The following is a 23,951-nucleotide window of genomic DNA, read 5'->3' as shown; positions in this document are numbered from 1 at the left end:
TTATATAATATTGCATACATATCATTATTCAGTCTCCAAAATCAGAATCCCCCTAGTGCCATTATATTCCAACCTCAGCCTATGGACTCAGTGAATTATAACATCATTCAGGAAATTCTGATTTTTTTTTCCCGGTTCATATACATACATGTTTACAAATATATACATATGTATTGGTAGTCTATGCAAATATGATTACTTACCGTAATGAAGATGACATCATATATCAAAGAATAATTTTAAAAACAAAATACCTACTTCAGTTTAGAACATATAAGAATAAAAGAAAAGGGAAGGTATATAAGAAGAGAGAGAGAAGAAGAAGAAGAAAGAGTATTATAGTCACACTCTGTCCCATGCGCGGGAGGATTATATAATTGAAAATGAATAACAGTAAGTCCACCAGTGGCGGATCCAGGGGGGGGGGGATCCCTTGAGAAAAAAATCATGCAAAATCACGCGATTTTTACCTTCTTTTGGGGTTGAGCCCACCCCTTGGCGCTCAAGGGGGGGGGGGGGGTGCAAATTTTAAAATTTTCGAGGACCAAAAAAAAATTGTGCTCAAGCTCTTAACACATGCATAATTAAAGCGTTTAGGCATTGAGAATATGCATCTATGATAATTCTGAATTGATTAGCCCCCCAAATAATAAAAAAAACACCTTTAAAATCTTTTTCAGGGGGGTGGGGTGTGTGTGTGTTGAGCAAAGTGAAATAGTGCTCACAACCCCTCCCCACCCCCCTCCCGGCTTAATCGCCGAGCGGCTTTTTCGCCGCCAAATATTTTCTCACGAATTGAGGGGGGGGGGGGGGAATTAGTGCTGGGGGTACTTTGCGCGTGACAAAGTCCTGCCCGAGATTTGTTTTTAAGGAGGTTTTTTTTCTTCTCTCTCTCTCTCTTTGGATTCATCAAAAAATTTAAAAGAGTGTTATAAAATATTAAAAAGGAGGTTGTTTCTCTCTCTCTCTCTCTTTGGACTCCTGGGAAATTTAAAAAGAGGATTATAAAATATCTGGAATACCATACATAGGGGGGGGGGGGGTACATTGACCAGTTTTCCAGATGTAGGGTGGGGGGGGGGGTCAGAAATGTTGGCAGTCCTGAGATAGGGGGTTGCTTCCAAATTCGGAGGGAACAAGCATAATACCTCAATAACACTGAGTGTGTGGGGGGGGGGGGACCGGGCTTCCACTTTTTTGTGCTGGCCGCAACTGTTTTTTAACCTATCTAGACCAGCCATTACCTATAGGTGCGCGTGTTATGATAATGATGAAAATAAATACGGTTTACTTAGTCTTCATATCTGATGAATATTTTTTGTAGCGTACTTAAGATTAGAGGTACGACATATCCCCTAGAATGTGTAAGTATGTATTTCCAAAACTATTCCATACCAGACATTGTTACTAGCTTCAGACTGTCATTCATTCGGTATAATAACACATGACTTAATTGATTTGATCAAGTGGTTTTTAACCCCACCCCCCTCCCCCCCCCCCCCCCCCCCCCCCCCCACCACCACCACCACTCCAGAAGAAAATATCAGGTAATTTACTCATGAACTTGGGTTTCCTTTTGCGGATCCATATTTAAATTATTTTACTCTCTTTATACAACAAAACACCCATCAAAATATTTGTGTGTATGAGGCCTACAAATTAAAAAAAAATGTTTTTTACCCTTTATAGCTGCCAAATCATGGGTCGGAAATTAATTTTTGTAAACATTTTTTCTCCCTCTTTGGGCTGATGTTTCTCAGTTTTGAATGCTTTAATATTTTTTCATTCATTAATTTTTTTTCTCTATAAAACGGTAAAAATAAACTTAAAAATTAATGATGTTTGGTGTCGGTCGCAAATTAGGGTAATACAACTTTTTTTTTTAACCCCTAATTTGTGGATGTTATCATACAACAAAGGGCGTAGTGGGGAATTCTAATAAACAACCAGAAGGCCATAAATTCCACGAAATGTATGCATCAAATAGCATCTTAAATATTTATCCTTTAGAATAACGTCTTATATAAAAGTAATAGAAGATTATGAAAATGTATATGTAAACTCATTTATCTCATATCCCTGGTAAACTTCTAACGACTGTCAGGATAAACAACTAGTTCGGACACACAACGTCTGGTTTATAGTTTAAAAGAAAACAACAAAAAGAGGGACAATTTTTGGCGAATGACAAGTAATTTTGTTTCTCTCCCCCCGCCCCTCCTCCTCCTCAAAACAAAGAAACAACAACAACAACAAACCCCTTCCGCTCGAAACGGAGGAGCTCGGTTGCTGCAATGACCTCTACAAGTCAGTGGGTTGCTGGTTGGGGGGGATTCCCTTCTGCGGATCATGCATGAGTTACGAGCGCGCGCCCGTATTGACCTTTTACAAGTTTGAAAGATCAACGCGTTTTTCTTCTCGGGATTAGCAGTTTTTGTTACCCGTTGTTGAATCCAGGCTATCTACAGCTCAAGGTTCCTGTCAAAATGAATGAAAACCGATGATTTTCAAAAGTTAGCAGCACTGCAGAAAACAAGACTTGGACTCAATATCAAATAACTAGCTTGTGTTGTGTTAGGTAGCGTACCAAGCCTGGCATGCGTATGCTACATGAGACCCGGCCCCGACTCTCGGGGGAAGAACATCGTCAGCTACCCGCTATTCCATTCGCCGCCGCTTCGTACGTACCTGTACGTACGTACGTACGTTCCTCTGTCACTGACCTCTAGCTCTAGTATGGATTGACTGTGTGCGGATGCTGGAGAGTCTGAACTTGAATTTTGTGCCCGAGCTGACGCTTGAAGTTTACAGTCTTAAGCCTTCACTTGTATTGACTTGAGACAATGCAATTTGAGTATCGAGAGGTGAGATTTGAGTTGTCAATCATGTGCATCGATACGTTACATGCAGTAAAGTTGCAATTATGAAGGTCTTGACTTAAGTTAAGTTAGATCTCTAGACTTTACTTTAGTAGGGAGGCCAATGCCCAAATCTAACTTTTTAATTACGAATTTGTTTAAAATAAAACAAAGATTAAAAGAAAGCATTTACTTTCACTAAGAAAACTCGCCCATCTGCCGACTCCAGAAGTTCCATAAAATAGGAGATATCCAGCTTTTAAGCACTCCCTTCCTTCTACGCTTGGCCGTACGCAAGAGCCTTGAAACGATCAAATTCATGGTCCCAAAAATTACGTCGAGAATTAGACAGGCCCGAGGGAATAGGCGTGTCATTGACCGAACAACAAGTTCAAAACTTCGCGCGAAAGTACATTCATCTTTCGGCTAGCCTTGAATCGGTCGCACACACCATGGAGTTAACTCCATGCACACACCGAACCACTTCAATCAGGCAAGCCGCAATACAGGCTGAAGTTGAAATAGAAGAATTCGAACCATCAATGCAATGTACGTACGACTACTAGATCTACATCTACGAGTAAAAAAAGAAGGAAAGAACTAGATCTAATTCATTTATATTTACCTTAGAATGGTATTCCAATAACTTGATTTCCTCATGAGTATTCCTTATGATTTCAGTCGGAGATCTACTGTACAATCAACAAGAATTAGAACGACCTCCATAATTATCCATGCAGCTGTGTAGCTCACACTCGGAGCGCTACACATGATGATATCACTACAATACATGTATATCGCACGTACCATGTGTAGTACAGCTGGGTCTCTCTTTCTCTTTCTCTCTCTCTCTCTCTAAGCTGTACGCGACAACTAACCATGTATCATAATCACATCATCCAATCATATCTTTCCGTCCTAACTTCTCAATTGGAGTATAGACTGCTCACGTAGACATTTTTTTACTGAAATATCTTTTTTAAACATTTTTCATATATGACTTACTGTACGAGCTCGACACTCGAGTCTCGTGCTGTGAGAATAAGGTACTGTGTGTGAGACTAGCAAAATTTGTTCGGTGGGCGTTCCGACCGGAGCTCATACATTATTCATATTATGATGTCGTAAGATCTCTATTTGGGGCTCGAACAATCATGTCTTTGTTCACAGTTTTCCTCCCCAATTTGAGATGGCTCTAGCTATGGGGCTCAAACCAACGCAAGATTGACAAAAACATTGTACTCTATCTACCTTCGTATGTGCAATTTGTAAAAATCTGCAATTAAAAAGATATAATACTTTTTCGTTATATTTTCTAGTTGTTAAAAGTGACATTTGTGCACATCTGGGCCCCGTCTTACAAAGAGTTACGATCTATCCAAATCAATCGTAAGTCCTCCAATCAATCGCAAGTTTGCAGTCTCCCATCTCTTATGTACATAGTTACGATTGATATCAATCGCAAATAAGTTACGATTGATATCAACTCTTAGTAAGACGGGGCCCTGATATGTTAATCTCTATCAAAAGTTCTTTGATGTTAAATTGATTCCATATTTTTAGGCTCTACCTTCAGTCATTGAGAAGGATTTTAGTGAGCTAACCTCATCGCCCTCTAGGACCCTTCTAGTTTCTCATATGTGCGCGCTAAGTTCGTCTGCTAACAGAATTATTAGTTCTAAATAGGTCAAAATCTGCAAGATCGTCAACAAATGGTGAAAGACCATTACAGATCCGTGATTATAGGTATGTTGTGGAGTGTACAATTGTGTATTTGTTATATGTTTTATTCCATAGATATTTGTTTTCTTTTTTTTTCTCTTTTTTTTTCTTCTGGTAATTTTCTGACTTGGACGACGAGCGCACAAATCGTAGGCGTAGAAGCCTTACGCCCGGGCATTGGCCTCCCTAACTTTAGATTTGTGTGCTTTTTTTTTTTTCTTCTTTTTTTTTTTTTTTTAAAATATTTTGAATTAGTTTTGTTCTTTCTTTTGTTTTGTTTGTTGTTGTTTTACTTCAATTTTCATTGGCGTGTATCATTATATTAGGGAGGCCAATGCCCAAACCTAACTTTTTAATTACTAGATCTAGATCTAATTTGTTTATAATAAAACAAACATTAAAAGAAAGCATTTTCTTTCACTAAGAAAACTCACCCATCTACCGACTCCAGAAGTTCCATAAAATAGGAGATATCCAGCTAGTTCCTATGAGCTTCCTTCTACGCCTGGCCGTACGTAAGAGCCTTGAAACAATCAATTTCAATTATGTTGAGAATTAGACAGGCCCGAGGGAATGGGCGTGTCACCATGGTCATTGCCCGGACAACAAGTTCAAAACTTCGCGCGAAAGTACATTCATCATCACCGGCTAGCCTTGAATTAGTCGCACACACCGACACAGTACTGCAGGCCAGGTAGGGTAATTGCATGCAAGCCGCGATCGAGCCACGCTAGCCATGGCATGGAGGGTCAAAACATAATAGATCTAGAGAGAAAGCTCGAAAGCCACTCATTGTAAATTAAGAAAGTAATTGAAATAAATAAATAGGCCTACCTTAGTTTTGCGATGTATTCCAATTACTATTTCCTCATGAGTAAAGATCTGACACTGCATTATCATCGATCGATAAATCCAACATGCACTTGCAGCGATCACAATACGGAATCAAACATGACTAATGTTGGCAATTGCAAGTAGTGTCAGTGGGTTATTGATATGTACTTCTACTTCTACGACGATACTCAGCAGGATCCATAAGTCAGGATGTATAGTGCTGAGGAATAAACTATCTAGTTCTTGGTCTAGATGCTGGGTGGAAGCGCTCCCTTGAAGCCCTCCAGTGAACTAGCGTCAAGGGTGATCTTTGAAAGTGCATTCCACGCAGTTACTGTCCGAGGGAAAAATGAGTTCTGGTAGAGCTGGGTGCGGGATGGGATAGCCAGCAACCTCTTTGAGTGATACTGTCGTGTGTTGCTGGCAATCATGGGTGCTGTGTAATGGTGTGCATTGATGGCTAATGTGTCGTTTTGGATCTTGTACATGAGGTGGACGCTTGCTGCATTTCTTCTCCTCTCCAGGCTCTCCCATTTCAGATATTGAATCATGGCCGAGACACTGGCCATACGACGATATCTCTGGAGGGTGAATCTTGCTGCTCGCCTTTGTACTGCCTCGATTTTGGATATATGCTTGTTTGTGTGAGGGTTCCAGACCGAGCAACAGTATTCCAGATGAGGTCTAACAAGAGAGAAGTAGGCTTGTTGGCGGATCTTTTGTGAGGTTTTGCGGAGATTCTGCTGACTAGTCCCAGTAGACAAATGCTAATGTACCTGTTACAGCTCATTTATGTACATGTATATGTTATTACCACCAAAAAAAAAGATGTCAGTCAGTCACTTAATAGTGTCTGACAGTGAAGTCTAGAAGGTGAACAGGTTTCCTTGCATAATTTGAATACTACATGTAGGACACTGGTAATGTTTAAATTTCACAGATATGAAATTCATGACATATTAATAATTCCTGCAAATTTCTACAGAATTTGATGTTGGCTGCAAAAGAGACATAGTACCTTTAAGATGTATACTTTCATTTATTGAAAACTTGCTTACATGTAGGTCATACCAATTATAAGAGAATGAGAGCTCAATGAGTAAGTCAATGTCCCTCCAAATGTAACCTGAGTAATCATGGAATTGCCCATAACATCAATTCTTTTTTTCTTCAAATGAAGTCAATGTAAAGCTCTTGATAAGAGAAATCCAGTGGTGAAAGATGATTTAAATTGGATATTGCTTTATTAAGTTATGGCTCAAAGAAACTCATCTCCTGTCTGCTTCTTGGAAAATAATTAATTATGATCTGCTCGTTGACCTTATTAGAAATGTATACTACCTACAGGTGGTTACTGGTATCTCATCAAATCAGCTCTCAATAAACATAAGAAAAAGAGGATTACGGGGGACCAACAGGCACATTGTTTGCTATATATAGGGCGTAAGTACATATGTAGTGCAGTGGGGCTTTAAAACAAAATACTGTACAGCTCCTGATGACATGATGACTTTCACTTCGCGCTGTGAAAGAAACTCATGCACCCTGATTGACAACTACAAACAAAAATTTAAAAATCATTGTTATCTGCCCAAATACAGCATTCATTGATATATATGACCACAAATATACTGAAGGCAGGTCCCAGCCATTCCCCCCAAGGATGGGTTTTAGAAAGCCCCCAAAATGTTACACTATTATGAAATGGACATACCGAGTGAGTCAAAAAAAAGTTTACACCTAGAAAATTGCTAATTATTTTAAAAATTATCTATGAACAGTAAATTATTATACATCTTGTGAAAGAGTGTTTTATCCCAAATCATTTGGTACCATTTTTGTGTTGTATGTGTTCACGTTTGGATGAACAGGTGGCATTGTTTGCGAGAGTGCAAAAATCGACTTGCGCCAAAGTGATGACTACAGTATGTATTATGTTGGGATTAGCGGAGTGAGAGAATGGATTGAACGTATCAAATGAAATGCATTGCATATGGGTCATTCCATGTCAAATCACCCGAAAAATCTGAAAATCTTAACCCGACCATTTTTGATTTTGATGAAACTTAGTGTACTTGTTGAGTGTGATCTCACAGCACCAAATCCAAAATTTTAGGTCAATCGGGTGAGGGGTTTGGGAGATACGGCCCACCAAATTTTGAGATTTTTTCAAAAATGGGGGTGGCGGGCCTACCTTTGAACCCTTGTATCTCGGGACCTAATGGGTCAATCTTCACAAAATCTGTATTGTTTTAAAGGGTATTCATTACGGATTCCAATTCTGCCGCCATTTTGAAGATTCGTAAATGTTGGGGTACTTTGACCTCTTGACCTCAGATTTGACCTTGAAATTGACCTTGTGGATCACGTAACTTTGACAACATTTTTCATGAAATGTAATCTCTGACATGTTCACTAAAACATATTAAAGTTTCAGAGATATAATATTTTTTGTTTTGGAGTAATAAGGATTGAAAGTATCCATGCTCACAGATATTCCCAATAAACCCTATTATACTGTATACAATACATGCAATATGCACAGTACAACATACATCTTCCACATGTTTTTTTGTTTTAGTCACATCCATCCTAAATGTCAGCAGTACTTGAATAGAAATAAAATGACAAGTTCATATAGGCCTAAAGGGTTAACAGGATGTATGGCTTTAGACCTCTGAGTCGGTTCTAGGATAATTACCCCCTGGAAAATTCACCCCCGGAAAACTACCCTCTAAGGACAATTACCCCAGAGGTCAATTACCCCCCCCCCCCCCCCCCCCCCCTATTCGTTAAAGTGGAAGTCCAACCTGATATTAAGGTGGTTTTAATCAAAGCAGATTTATTTTTTATGGGTATATTATTCTTGAGGGGTGACTTTCCCGGGGGGGGGGGGGGGGGGGGGGTAATTGTCCTAGGGGGAAATTGTCCGGGTGTTGATTGTCCTCGGGGGGGGGGGGGGGGACAGATTTCCCTAGGAGGTAATTTTCTGGGGGGTAATAATCCTCTGGGTGTGATAGTCCTTGGGGGGGTAATTGTCCTCGGGGGGGGGGGAATTTCCTTAGGGTTAATTTTCCAGGGGGGTAATTATCCTAGAACCGACTCAGAGGCCTAAAGCCATACATCCTGTAAAACCTTTAGGCCTATATGAACTTGTCATTTTATTTCTATTCAAGTACTACTGACATTTAGGATGGATATGCCTAAAACAAAAAAGCATGTGGAAGATGTATGTTGTACTGTGCACATTGCATGTATTGTATACATTATAATAGGGTTTATTGTGAATATCTGTGAGCATGGATACTTTCAATCCTTATTGCTCCTAAACAAAAAATATTATATCTCTGAAACTTTTACATGTTTTAGTGAACATGTCAGAGATTACATTTCATGAAAAATGTTGTCAAAGTTACGTGATCCACAAGGTCAATTTCAAGGTCAAATCTGAGGTCAAGAGGTCAAAGTAACCCAACATGTACGAATCTTCAAAATGGCGGCAGAATTGGAATCCGTAATGAATACCCTTTAAAACAATACAGATTTTGTGAAGATTGACCCATTAGGTCCCGAGATACAAGGGTTCAAAGGTAGGCCCGCCACCCCCATTTTTGAAAAAATCTCAAAATTTGGTGGGCCGTATCTCCCAAACCCCTCACCCGATTGACCTAAAATTTTGGATTTGGTGCTGTGAGATCACACTCAACAAGTACACTAAGTTTCATCAAAATCAAAAATGGTCGGGTTAAAACCATTGGGTGATTTGACATGGAATGACCAATATGTTTTTTGCAAAGGGCAAAGTCACACACACACCACACACGCGCGCACACATATTCGTTGATATTTGATATTTGATATGTGTGGCATGATAAATTTTGTTAGGGATGTTATTTGGATCTGCAAAGACTGAATTAATACCCAAATCCCAATTGTTTTATTCACACATCACATATGCAACTTTGGCGCAAGTCGATGTTTGCACTTTCGCAAACAATGTCTCCTGTTCATCCAAGCGTGAACACATAGCACACAAAAATGGTACCAAATGATTTGGGATAAAACACTCTTTCATAAGACGTATAACAATTTAATGTTCATCAATGATTTTTTTTAAATAATTAGCAATTTTCTAGGTGTAAACTTTTTTTTGACTCACACACTGTAGTGAATTGAAACCCTCATTCCATCTGTTTTATGAACTTAATGTAGATATTTCTGATTATTGTTTTCAGGTATTGTTGCCCATGTCATCACCATTTTCTAGAGAACTACATTTCTGTCAAGTGAGAAGGACATCTTACACCATGGATGGATTCTGCCTTCTCTATCTACTCCTGATCTGCTTGATGAGATCTGGTGACGTTGAAACCAATCCAGGTCCCAACACTAAGGAAAGGTATGCATAACTATACTGGCTTATTTCGAATCATCAGGTCATCGCGTCCAGTCGGGTGGTTGCCTTACAGGCTTACACAACATTTTGTGGAACAAAAGATTGTGTGAAGATACACGTTCAGGATGCGAACTTTAGTAGCTTTGCCACAGGGTTTTCAAAAAGCAGTGGCGGATCCGGGGGGGGGGCAGGCCCCCTCCCCTGGCAAAAAAAAATTACTAAGCAGGCATTAGATATAAATAATTCGATGAAATATGATCTTTATATGATAAAACAACCTTTTTTGTAAAAAAGAAGAAGACAGGCCCCTTCCCCTGGCGCTCAAGGAGGGGGGAGGGGGGATGGATGTTGAGTAAAAAAAAAAATTGCACTATCCCTCCCCCCCGCTGAGCTGGGCCTTAAAAAAAAAAGCTCAATACCCCCTTTACATCATAAATCTACATGACATTGGTCTTTCAGCGGTATCTCACATATTTTTGCTCTATTTTCTTCCAAATTTGAGTATGTTATAGCTGATATTATGAACTACTGTAAGTTTGTCTTTTATTTTTTGATCAGATGTTGGGATCATGTCAAAGTTTCCAATTGAAAGTTGAAATTGCGACTATGCCAAGGCCGTTTGTTAGCTTTGCATGTACGGTAATGTCTATGGGACATATTTTGGTCCATTGGTTAAAGCACTCAACTCCCATTCCGGCGACCCAGGTTCGATTCCGGCTGGGTCAATTTTTTTTTTTTGTCATTTGATTTGATTTGATTTGATTTTATCACCTTCTTTGACAATCATAACATATATCATATCTAATCACAAACAATGTAATGTAATGCCTTATTTTGCGTGTTATATCTACATGTATATAGGAGAGGAATGTCAATAGTCTGGTACAACCCTATGGGAAATCTGATTCCTTGTCGTGTATTATATCTGTAGGGTTAATGTCCAAAGTCTGCTACAATATGAAATCGTTCTTCTTCTTCCATTTCTATGATGCTAGTCTCCTTCCCAGACGTTTATATTTTTACAGTTATTCAGCCCAATATTCAGGTACATGCAAATAATGCAATGTTTATGTTTCTCCCACAGACAAAGAATTGTTTACATGTCTATAACTTCTCTCTTTCTCTATTTATGCAGGAAATTTGAATGCACCATTTTCCATTGCATCTCTTTCTCTCTCTCTTAGCTCTCTCTCTCTCTCTCTCTCTCCTAGCTCTCTCTTGCTCTGTTTCTCTTCCCCTCTCTTGGTCTGCCCTCTGAGGGGGGCAGTTGCTCTGTCTCTCTATTTATATTCTAGTACATCTCTCTCTCTACTCTTCCACCCTCTCCTTCTCTCGATCTGTCTTCCTCTCCCTCTCTTTCTCTATTGCCTTCCTTTTTTTCTATTGTCTCCAGAGCTCTGTCTCTGCCTATGCTCTCTTTCTCTACCCTCTTACCCTCTCACTTTCCCGCCTCTGGCTCATATTCTCCCTCTTTTATGTCTGCGGATATTCCTTAATTTTCTCTAGCTCTTTCCTTTGCCCTTTGTATTCTTATTTCACCCCTACCATATTTCCTTATACTATCCTCTCTCCTTCCAAGTACATGCATTCTGATTCTTCTTGTATCCCTCTGTCCAGCTCATTTTTTTTTTACACGACTATACCCCGTCTCCCTCTCTCCTTAATATCTATCTACTGCCATACATCTCTCTCTCTCTCTTCATCTCTCCATATGAGATCCTTAAAAAAACGTCAAAACCACCTCATTAGTCTTCATTGACAAATTCTTATCTCGTTCTTATTGGTATTATTATTACTATCATCATCATTATTGTATTTACTGCCAGACTTTGCTTTTGGGGGAGTGATTACTTTTGCCAGAACAATACCGCTGGCCCTCGCATGCAATTTCAATATTTGGGGCAATATATTTCAAACGTTAATTTCACAGGCAATATATATTCTGATAGCCCCAGGTTGTTATATAGCATGCTCACGCACATAATACAAACCAATAGGATGCACTCTGCCTAATATCCTATCATACCCAATTGATTTATTATTCATGTTACAGTACTGTTAGTGAAATGGAGTTCCTGAAGCTGGCCCAGGACATCGCACCATCTTACTACAACGCTGTTGGGATATCTCTAGGGTTCTCCTATGCTCAACTACAGGCAATCCTGGCTGAGAATGTGAAGAACTACACCAATGCGTTACTGGATGTGTTTATGAAATGGAATGTCAAGCAGCAACCTCCACACTCAGACAAACGACAGCTTTTGGCAGACAAACTACGAGAGGTTGACTTGGGTGGCCTATCAGACAGATTACTCAATGGACCTCCAACTCCAAACAGCACAGGTAAACAGATACATGTCACTAATATTTGCTACACCAGCGCCATATTTTATAAAGCCTTTTGATTGATCATAAGGTTAATATTGAGCGTAAGTCTATGGCTCATCGTGGGGCAATATGTTTCAAATGTTCATATCACAGGCAATATTATACAAATATACACTGCCTTGAGAGGTTCTGGTTAAAACTATGCGCAAGAGGTGACTCCAATAGGACTATTTGCTGAGGGGCGCAGCCCCAAAGCAAATGGTACTTTTGGAGTCACCGATAGTTTAACCAGTACCTCGAATAGAAGGCATGTCATATTTGTTTTATATCATGCATCAAAAATTTATTTAAAAAAAAAAAAAAATTTAAATTTTGGGGGAAAAAAATTTAGAACCAAAAAAATGTCAATTTGTATCTAAAAAGATTTGAAATATTTTGTTTTCATTAAATTAAGATTTGAAGGAAAAAAAATTGATTCAATTCAAAAAAAAAATTCACATTTTTTTTCCAACTCCCAAATAGTAAACCCAAATAGTACTCTCATATAGTACTTTCTAAAAATAGGTCAAATATTTCTAGTCATGTGACAAGCTCTCAACCAATCAAAAGCCAACAAATTGTTGATGCAGGATATAAATTCTTATATTCCCAGGTTGTTATACACTGTAGCATGCCCGAGCACATAATACAATTGTTGAGTGTCACATGATAGCTTCTCAGCCAATCGGATGCTCTGTATAAACTAATATCCTATCAAACCCAATTGATTTATTATTCATTTTACAGTACTGTTTAGTGAAATGGAGTTCCTCAAACTAAGATCAATCATAATGGAAAACCATTCATAAAAGTGAAGTCAGTTTTTAATGTCAGTGTTCATGTGTATTCTTATTGTGATATTAACAAATTGATTCAATAGCCCTGATCTGAAATGAATTTAGGCAGAGGCATAGTGGAGATGCAGTCATATATTTGTAATAGATGCAGATACACTGTATACAGTAGGCTTGCGGTTGCATCATGCGAGAGAGAGGGGGAGACGATGGATATTCAACCTGTTTGAAACGTCGAGCCACTACCATCCTCTCCAATCGGTGCTATACTCCTCCTTAGAACTATAAGCTCAAGAAAGATTACCAACAGTCTTTTTTAGGACTCCCTAATCCTCCCCCTCTCTCTCACTTGGTGCAACCATATTAAGCCTACTGTATATATTTGTCTTGTTTTTCATAATAAAATGTGTGATTGTCAGCGAAACTCTGCATTGCTGAAATGTACTAGGAAAAATTATTCCAGTGATATCTATCTACAATTACATGTACATGTATACACAAATTACTCAGATTTTAAATGCCCTTAAAATTGAATGAAGTCATATAAATTCAGACAATCTTGTAGGACTTTTGTCTTTAAGTACATGCATCTAGTCATACGTCACACTATCAGTCTCAGGCCTTAACAATCCTTTCAGATGTATCAAGATATGTTTATGTGTAATCTTGTGAATATGGATTATCCATGTATTTTTAGGAGGGCCACCAAGACTGCTCGAATCACAGACCAAACCTCCTTCAGCTGAATCTCAGACCAAACCACTTTCTCCTGAACTGGTTGAGCGGTGTGCAAAGGATTTCAAATTCAAGTACAGGTCAACTGTCTGTAAGATCAGAGCTGATCCTCTCAGTCCTACTTCCAGTGTGCAGTTTGAAGACTTGCATACTAACCTTGTCTTACTAGAAAAACATGGGACAGAGAAGCGATTGCTAGATGATATCCTTAATCTCAAAGTCAATGGAGAGTTCCCCAAGCGGATCATGGTCCAGGGAGAGGCAGGGGCTGGAAAAACTACACTCTGTGCTAAGATTGCGTGGGACTGGATTGAAGGGAGGCATTCCAGTGACTTTGTGTGGGTCTTGATTGTTCCTTTACGTGAATTTAAGCAACACACTATTGGCCAGATTGCAAAGTCTTATCTGGCCAAAGACAATCCAGCGACGGTTTCTCAGATTACTGAGTATATCCGGTCAAATCCTGACAAGGTATTCATCGCATTCGATGGGCTAGACGAAGTCAGTGTCAAAATCATGAAGACAGAATCTTGCGAATCACAGCCTACTGATCAAATGCTACTTCAGCCATCACAGCGATGCGTCACCTCCTCAGAGGCATGTGGAAGCTCATCTGAGACTGGTGATATTGGACTTGCAGATATTCTTTGTTCAGATCAACTCGCCTCTTGCTCAGTCTTGGTGACCACTCGCCCATGGAGAGCAGTACAAATTAGATCAGATGGTGATCTAACGAAGCTCTACACATTCATTCATGTTGAGGGTTTCAACAGAAAGAATTTGTCAGTATACATTCACAAATACTTTCCAAAGAATAAAGGAAAAGCAAATCAGCTTATCCAGTTCATCAGTGAGAATGATGTCATATCCGAAGACATGGCCCGCTATCCTATATATGTAGCTATGTTGTGTCTTATGTGGAAAGAGCTTGACGAGCAAAAATTAAAGAAAATGAAATCACTGAAAACTTTTTCTCAAATATTCAAAACAATGATTGTCTTTCTAAAAGAACATTATGCTCAGAAAAAGGTGAAGAATGTAGGCAGCCCCTCACTTATTTCCTATTTGGAAAAAATTGATGAGCTCCTTGGACCGATTGCCAAACAGGCTCTCACTGGTCTGCTAGAAAATACATTGGTTTTCAGTGAAGATGATTTCAAAATATGCCCAGAATCCAAGGACACTGCCTGTCGGGTCGGGATTTTGTCTCAGGAGGACAGAATTACCGCCGTTATGGATACACATGAGAGGCATGCTCATGTGCAATTGCCAGTCTTCTTCCCTCACAAACTGTTTCAGGAGTACATGGCTGGAGTCCATCTGGCTTCCCTATATGAATCAGATCGTATTGAAGATCGTAATGAATGCAACAGGCTGATTGAGCAAGTGGTGCTGCCAAGGGGAGAGGAGTTTAGGTATCTCCTGTACTTCACTGTGGCACAGAACAAAAGTATTGCAACCCATGTAATGCATTCTATGCTACAGGGGGTATCATACCTGAACAGAGATTTCATTGTTGATGTAGCCTTTGAGAGTCTGGACCCAGATGTAGCAGCCTTGGTGAAGGACAGTATGTCGTCAAAGGAGGCTGTGCTGGTCGTGGACCCATCCATGACAGCACACACTGTAGCTGGGTATGCATTCATTGGTCCATATCTGGTTAGTTTGATCATAGTTTAATAAACAAAGTTAGTGCATCCATTTTTGTACAAGTTTTTACTTGTATGTCTTTTGCAATTTTCTTACCATACAACAGTATAACCATGGAAGGGTTCATCAAGGAGATTTAACCCTAAAAAGACTGGGTGGGTTGATGTAGCCCCCCCCCCCTCTCTATTTTCATGATTACTTCGTAATGCTTAAATATTTATGATGCCACTTCATGATTTTTTCCTTAGAGTCTTTGGCATCTTTTGAAACAAAATTTGCGGAAATCAGTTCTACCGTTACAAAGTCACCTGACCTTTTGTCTTTTCATGCCAGCCCGAAAGTATCTAAATGAAAAAGGGTACTGCTTAATTCAGCCAGGCATGATGGAGCAACATTGTTTGGCCACAAATAGACATCCATTTCAGAACTTTAGAGGATGCTATTTATAGCATACGTGACTATTGATGTGTGAAATTCAGCAGAAAAGTGTGCAATTCAAAGATAAAGATGCTGTAAAATTTAAAACAGAAAAAAATTGATATGAAAAAGTTTGTTTGTTTTTCCTTTTCATTTGTCAATATTTAAAGAATTTTAGGGTTCTTGAAAGAGTTGATTTTGGACTTAATTTAGAGTACGGTATGCTAAGATGGCATTTCTTGATGAGATGAGCAACTCTTGCACTATCTAGAGTAATTTGTTAGAAGTCTGTAGCATCTAGGATCTATATAGTGGAGATAGGTAAGCTGAAAGAAACTAAGGCAGGAAAACGGACCACAAACGGTCAAAACGAGGCCTGGAAGTCAGTTTTTAGTGCACACGATGGGATGGTAAAGAATATACAGACAAAATCCGAAAGGACTTGGGATAGAGAAAGGGACCTAATTTGGAATAACAAGCACTGTGTGCAAAACGAATGTGATTTGGGTGGAAGAGGAATAAGAAACAGAATTCAGACGAGGACATCAATGTACATGTAATTATATTGAAGCTATGTACTGGCATGTGCATATGGTGCATCTATACCTTTTAGATGAGATAAATTTGGGAAAAGGAAACTTCATCAATAGTTAGCACATTTTCATCCCATCCGGAAAAATATATACTTTGCTTTAATAATAGATATCCAAATTCTTGGTTTATAAATGTTTAACAGAGCACAAAGGAATCTGTTTGATATTCTTGGCCCTACAAAGTATGTAACATTGTTGTTATTGATATGAATCATATTGAAGCACACTTTGAATTTGATAGCATTTGCAGCTAGGGCATTTAGAACTCTCAACATACATGACTATTGTATTCTGTAGATCAATTCATCCTACATGTATCTTCTGCATTACTCTCCCATGGTAAGACTGAATACATGTACATTGTGTGCTCATGCAGGGGTATCCATATTTGCAATGACGACCTTCGTCATTGCCTTGTTTTCGTTCACATTCTGCCCCATTAATATTCTCCTCCTTGGTGTTTTCCTTATCGTTATCGTCAGGAAATCGCATTCGTTTTGCACGTAGTGCTTGTGATTCCTAGTTAGGTGCCTTCATCATATCCATTTCCTTTCAAATTTCGTAGGCATCATCTCTAGCGTCTCATCAAGGTCACCTACTTTTTCGATTTTCGAAATCACTCATGCATGACCGTCCAGGCGCCATTTTGTCCGTTTCTGGTCCATTTTAAGGCCTTTCATTCTTCCTTCCTGTCTCCACTATCACAGATCCCACAAACTTCTAACAAATTCCTCTAGATAGTCTAAGAGATGTTCTTTAATCTGCGATGTATAACTTGAGTTTCAAAATGCCATCTTCATACTCAAAATTCAAATCTGAAACCGTCTCCGTCAACAATCTCTCAAATTCTTGAAAAATGGACCCCTAAATAATCTAAAACTGCCATAACTTTCTCATATAAATTTTGTTTTGTAATTAAATCGCACAGTATCTTTATCTCATAATTGCGCATAGCCATGCCAAATTTCACGCTCAAATAGCTTTGCAAAACATAAATAGCGCCCTCTAAAGTTCTGGGAACTGGCTTTCTTTCTGTGGCCGTATCTCCATTATGGCTTGGCAAACCCGTACCCTTTTTTGGATTTAGATACTTGAAGATATGCCCTTTCCAGCCATATACAAAATTATATACCCTAACACTGACCGACTTTGCGAAAAATGCCCTCCAAATTCGCCATTTTCAAAAAAATTGAGAAATAACTTCAAATTGCTCTAAATTAGCGATCTTTATACCTAGATCAATGAAACTTGGCAGACATATGTATCCATATACGTGACAACTGTCCGCCAAGTTTGGTAAAATTCAAATATGTTAGCGCAAAGTTATCGCCAAAAATGATGAATTTACTATGCATTACGTAATAGCGCGTTTAATGCGTGCAATACATTGCGCGAAGATAACAATGGTGTCAAACTGACCGCAATGAAGTGCCCTTTCGAATGATACCAAGTATAGTATATGTTCACACAGAAAATTGTGAATAAATCGCATTTGAACAAAGGTCACTACACGAATTCAGCCGAGTTTCCGCCCGTATCTAACACGTATCGGCTATGACGTAATTTTTCAGACTACTTTTTGCCCCTTAAACGTCCTTTTTTTTCCTTGAAAATTTGCAGTGACATGCCGAGTTCCAATACGCAGGGCACCTCTTGGCCGGATTTTTGAAATTGGTCAAGGGGGCCATTCAAGACGCCATTTTGTTCTATAAATCTATTTTACATCACGTGTTTCGATAGAATTATCATAGAAAAAAAGTAAGTGGTTTACAATAACAACCATGAAATTCTCTTTCTAATGATACCAAATACGGCCCATGAAGAGACGTAAAGAGAGAGAGAAAAAACAATTTAACTCCGGTCATAATACAGATCCTGTACGTTTTCCGCCCATACATTACACGCATTGTCTATGGGGCATATCGGGTTCACGCTTTTGGCCCCAAGAACGATCTTTATTGCAATGACGAACATGCACCAAATCCCATTGGTTTTTGCACGCAGTGCTTGCGAGCCCTTTCTAGGTTCTTTCCCCTATCCCAATTTCTTTCAAACTTCGTAGGCATAGTCACTACCATCCCATCAAGGTCACTGTTGAGGCCTTTAAATTCTTTCGCCCTACCTATCTCCAATATCACAGAAGCTACAGACTTCGTACAAATTGCTCTGGATAGTCCGAGAGAAGCTCTTTCGTTTGACACGTAGAAACATGGCGTCATTGCACGCACATCGTTGTGACACGATTGCATTTCTAGTATTCTTACTTCTTCCTAGCGTCCGAAATCCCATTCGTTTTGCACGTAGTGCTTGTGGACCCTATCTAGATCCTTTACTCTTGCTCGATTCCTTTCAAACTTCGTAGGCGTAATCTCTGATATCCAATCTAGGTCACCTACTTTTTCGTTTTCTGAAATCACTCATGCGTAAACGTCCAGGCGCCATTATGTCCGTTTCCGGTCCATTATAAGGCCTTTCTATCTTCCTGCCTATCTCCACTATCCTGGATCCTACAAACTTCTTACAAATCTCTCTAGATAGTCTAAGAGATGTTCTTTAATCTGCGACGTATCACTTGACCTTCAAAATGCCATCTTCGTACTCAAAATTCACATCAGAAACCGACTCCGTCAAAAATCTCTAAAATTCTTGAAAAATGGACCCCTAAATAATCTAAAACTGCCATAACTTTCTCATATAAATTCCGTTTTGTATTTAAATCTCACAGTATTTTTATCTCATGATTGCACATAGCCATGCTAAATTTCACGCTCCAATGTCTATGCAAAACATAAATAGCGCCCTCTAAACTTCTGGGAATGGGATTTCTTTCTGTGGCCCTATCTCCATTTTGGCTTGGCAGACCCGTACCCTTTTTTTGGATTTAGATACCTGAACATATGCCCTTTCCAGCCATATACAAAATTATATACCCTAACACTGACCGACTTTGCGAAAAATGCCCTCCAAATTCGCCATTTTCAAGAAAATTGAAAAATAACTTCAAATTGCTCTAAATTAGCGATCTTTATACCTACATCAATGAAACTTGGCAGACACATGTATCCATATACGTGACAACTGTCTGCCAAGTTGAATAAATTTTAATGCCCTCTTCGCAAAGTTATCGCCAAAAATGATGAATTTGCTATGCATTACGTAATAGCGCGTTGAATACGTGCAGTACATTGCGCGCAGATGACGATGGTGTCAAACTGACCGCAATGAAGTGCCCTTTCGAATGATACCAAGTATGGTATATGTTCACACAGACAATTTTGAGTAAATCACATTTGAACAAGGGTACCTATACGAATTCCCCCGAGTTTCCACCCAATTATAACACATATCGGCTATAATGTCATTTTTTCAGACTACTTTTCGCCCCCTAAACGTCCTTTTCTTTCCTTGAAAATTTGCAGTGACATTCCGAGTTGCAATACGCAGGGCACCTCGTGGCCGGATTTTTGAAATTGGTCAAGGGGGCCATTTAAGACGCCATTTTGTTCTATAAATCTCTTTTACATCACGTGTTTCGATAGGATCATCATAGACAAAAAAAAGAGTGGTTCACAATAACAACCATGAAATTCTCTTTCCAATGATACCAAATACGGCCCATAAAGAGACATAAAGAGAGAGAGAAAAAACAATTTAACTCCCGTCATAATACAGATCCTGTACGTTTTCCGCCCATGCATTACACGCATTGTCTATGGGGCAAATCGGGTTCACGCTTAGTGACCCCCAGAACGATCTTTGTTGCAATGACGAACATGCACTAAATCCCATTGGTTTTTGCACGCAGTGCTTGTGAGCCCTTTCTATGTTCTTTCCCCTATCCCAATTTCTTTCAAACTTCGTAGGTGTAGTCAATACCATCCCATCAAGGTCACTGTTGAGGCCTTTCTTTCGCCCCACCTATCTCAAGTAACACAGAAGCTACAGACTTCGTACAAATTGCTCTGGATAGTCCAAGAAAAGCTCTTTCGTTTGACACGTAGAAACATGGCGTCATTGCACGCACATCGTTGAGATACGATTGCATTTCTAGTATTCTCCTTATATTCCTCGTCAGAAAATCGCATTCGTTTTACACATGGTGCTTGTGATTCCTAGTTAGGTGCTTTCCTCATGTCCTTTTCCATTCAAATTTCATAGGCATAGTCTCTAACATCTCTTCAAGGTCACCTACTTTTTCGATTTTCGAAATCACTCATGCATAACCATCCAGGCGCCATTTTGTCCGTTCCTGGTCCATTTTAAGGCCTTTCTTTCTTCCTTCCTATCTCCACTATCCTAGATCCTACACACTTCTAACAATTTTCTCTAGATAGTCTAAGAGATGTTCTTTAATCTGCGACGTATAACCTGCCCTTCAAAATGCCATCTTCATACTCAAAATTCAAATCTGAAACCGTCTCCGTCAACAATCTCTCAAATTCTTGAAAAAATGACCCCTAAATAATCTAAAACTGCCATAACTTTCTCATATAAATTCTGTTTGGTATTTAAATCTCACAGTATCTTCATCTCATAATTGCACATAGCCATGCCAAATTTCACGCTCTAATGGCTTTGCAAAACGTAAATAGCGCCCTCTAAAGTTCTGGGAATTGGCTTTCTTTCTATGGCCGTATCTCCATTATGGCTTGGCAAATCCGTACCCTTTTTTGGATTTAGATACTTGAAGATATGCCCTTTCCAGCCATATACAAAATTATATACCCTTACACTGACTGACTTTGAGAAAAATGCCCTCCAAATTCGCCATTTTCAAGAAAATTCAAAAATAACTTAAACTTGCTCTAAAATGGCGATCTTTATACCTACACCAATGAAACTTGGCACACATATGTATCCATATACGTGACAACTGTCTGCCAAGTTTAATAAATTGTAATGCCCTCGTTGCAAAGTTATCGCCAAAAATGATGAATTTGCTATGCATTACGTAATAGCGCCTTTAATGCGTGCAGTACATTGCGTGCAGATGACAATGGTGTCAAACTGACCGCAATGAAGTGCCCTTTCGAATGATACCAAGTATGGTATATGTTTACACAGAAAATTGTGAGTAAATCGCATTTGAACAAGGGTCACTATACAAATTCCGCCCGATTATAACACTTATCGGCCATGACGTCATTTTTTCAGACTACTTTTCGCCCCCTAAACATCCTTTTTTTTCCTTGAAAATTTGCAATGACATTCCGAGATGCAATACGCAGGGCACCTCATGGCCGGATTTTTGAAATTGGTCAAGGTGGCCATTTAAGACGCCATTTTGTCCTTTAAATCTATTTTACATCACATGTTTCGATAGGATTATCATATAAAAAAAAAGAGTAGTTTACAATAACGACCATGAAATTCTCTTTCCAATGATACCATATACGGCCCATAAAGAGACATAAAGAGAGAGAGAAAAAACAATTTAACTCCGGTCATAATACAGATCCTGTACGTTTTCCGTCCATGCATTACACGCATTGTCTATGGGGCAAATCGGGTTCACGCTTTTGACCCCTAGAACGATCTTGATTGCAATGACGAACATGCAACTAATCCCATTTGTTTTTGCACGTAGTGCTTGCGAGCCCTTTCTAGGTTCTTTCCCCTATCCCAATTTCTTTCAAACATCGTAGGCATAGTCACTACCATCCCATCAAGGTCACTATTGAGGCCTTTCTTTCGCCCTACCTGTCTCCAATATTACAGAAGCTAAAGACTTCGTACAAATTGCTCTGGATAGTCCGAGAGAAGCTCTTTCGTTCGACTCGTAGAAACACGGCGTCATTGCACGCACATCGTTGTGACACGATTGCATTTCTAGTTTACTTCTTTTCTCCTTTGGGAGCCTATGTTTTTGCTTTGTATCCACAATTTTAATTAAGTGATTGTGTTCCTAGTAACATTTATAAATGAATACCGTATAGTATGAGGCACCAGATGGTGTAAAGTTAATGATCTCCTTTGAATCCTGTTCTTAGACTTATACTCTCCTTTTACTTAGGGTTCTCGATTTAGTACATTAAAACTAAAATAAGATATTTCTACAGTCGCAAAAATAGCCTTATTTATTTCCCTTTCCCTCTTAAAACTCTCTGTAGTTCTAGTAGCACATCTAGGGCAACCGCTCATGTAGACTACACATGTATGTCTAACATCCAAGTAAAAGCCTATATTCTGCATCCCATCAGTAATCACTTTGTCATTTTATCCAGGTTGAACTCTGGAGTCAGAGAGATTGTGGACCTTCTATGTCACTTGATGTGGCAGAGATGATATGCTCCATTCCATCCTTGAAGGTAGTTTCTCTTCTACGTGCATTCCATCATTGTTTTTTTGCAACACTTGCAACGAAAGGAAAAGAATCAAAGGTGAGCATTTCATCCACAATTGTAATGCATGTACAAGTGTTTAATTTTATTTCACCCCATTATTACCATCTCTTCCCTTTTACATTTTGATTTCCTTTAATTTTTGTTAATGTCACATGCTGGTTCTTTTGACCGAAGGATATCAATGGTTGTTTCACTAAGGCGGCAGCAGTGTTAACAAAAGCCTTTAAGTTTGAATACTCACCGTGGAAACCTAGAGAGTGGGCGGGGAGTAATATGCAATCAGTCGTATGCATATAACTTGAATGCCCTAAAAGAAACTCACATGTAGGAAGATCACAAAATAATTATGTACTTAAAGGGAAAGTCCGCCCTGATATTAAGTGGGTTTTAATTAAATCAGAAAAATAAGGGAAACAAATTAGTGAAAGTTTGATCAATATCCGACTAAAGATACCAAATTTATTAATTTGTTATGTTGTCCTCAGTGGAACACATATTTACGACACACTGAGATTTAAGAACCTGTATCTTTTGATACAGGTTTTCTCAGTACAAGACATTTTATAAACTGTCATTTTCTTAGTTATTAATAACGGAATAGATTTGTTTCATGTAGGGGTTGCATAAAAACTTACTGGTATTTGTGATAATTGTATCCCCCGGCAGTATGCTGGTGGGGTACTTTGGATTCAGCAGCGTTATACGCCGCCGTGTCCGCAGCCGTGTCATATTCTTGTGTGCGCTCTAACTGCCACATTCCTTGACAGATTTCTTCCAAGTTTTGTATGAAGGTGTATCTTGGTATAATCTACGCACATATAACTTTTGGTGATGCTGTCACCAGTGTTTGTCTATGTTAGGGTCAAAGGTCATATTTTGGTGGGTGTCTATAGTGTGTGCTCTGCAGGTCATATTTCGTGATAGATTTCTTTCAAATTTTGTATGGAGATGGTTCTTGGTACAATCTATGCATCTTCACTTTTGGGCGATGCTGCCCTCATTTTTCCGTCTCTTACATGTATATGGTCAAAGGTCAAGCGTCTTTTATACGCTCTAACTGCCACATAGTTTCTTGACAGATTTCTGTCAAATGTGAGGTGTGTCAATCTACACATCTTTAGTGTTTGGTGATGCTGCCACCTGTATTCTGTCTGTTATAGGGTCAAATGTCATATTTTGGTGGCTGTCTTTTATGCACTCTTATACTGCCACAGATTTCTTTCACATTTTCTACAGAGATG

The 23,951-nt window shown here is 39.1% G+C and overlaps 1 protein-coding gene across 2 annotated transcripts; it reads left to right on the top strand.

Annotated features, from left to right (window-relative positions):
• Window positions 1–2,368: 2,368 nt before the first annotated feature.
• LOC115922335 (NACHT, LRR and PYD domains-containing protein 6-like) lies at window positions 2,369–23,394 on the top strand. Of its 2 annotated transcripts, XM_030981170.1 has the most exons (5): window positions 2,369–2,864; window positions 9,650–9,813; window positions 11,864–12,153; window positions 13,669–15,365; window positions 22,591–23,394. In XM_030981170.1, exons 1-5 carry the CDS (start codon window positions 2,844–2,846, stop codon window positions 22,834–22,836), a joined length of 2,418 nt encoding a protein of 805 aa, XP_030837030.1. In that variant the 5' UTR covers window positions 2,369–2,843; the 3' UTR covers window positions 22,837–23,394. The 2 variants fall into 2 exon arrangements, with proteins under 2 accessions (XP_030837030.1, XP_030837040.1); XM_030981180.1 differs by lacking the exon at window positions 22,591–23,394 and having other exon boundaries at window positions 13,669–15,886.
• The last annotated feature ends 557 nt before the right edge of the window (window positions 23,395–23,951 follow it).

Source organism: Strongylocentrotus purpuratus, unplaced genomic scaffold (assembly GCF_000002235.5).
Source record: "Strongylocentrotus purpuratus isolate Spur 01 unplaced genomic scaffold, Spur_5.0 spur5_contig_821, whole genome shotgun sequence".
Lineage (NCBI taxonomy): Eukaryota > Metazoa > Echinodermata > Echinoidea > Camarodonta > Strongylocentrotidae > Strongylocentrotus > Strongylocentrotus purpuratus.
This window is presented reverse-complemented; position numbering and strand designations above follow the sequence as displayed.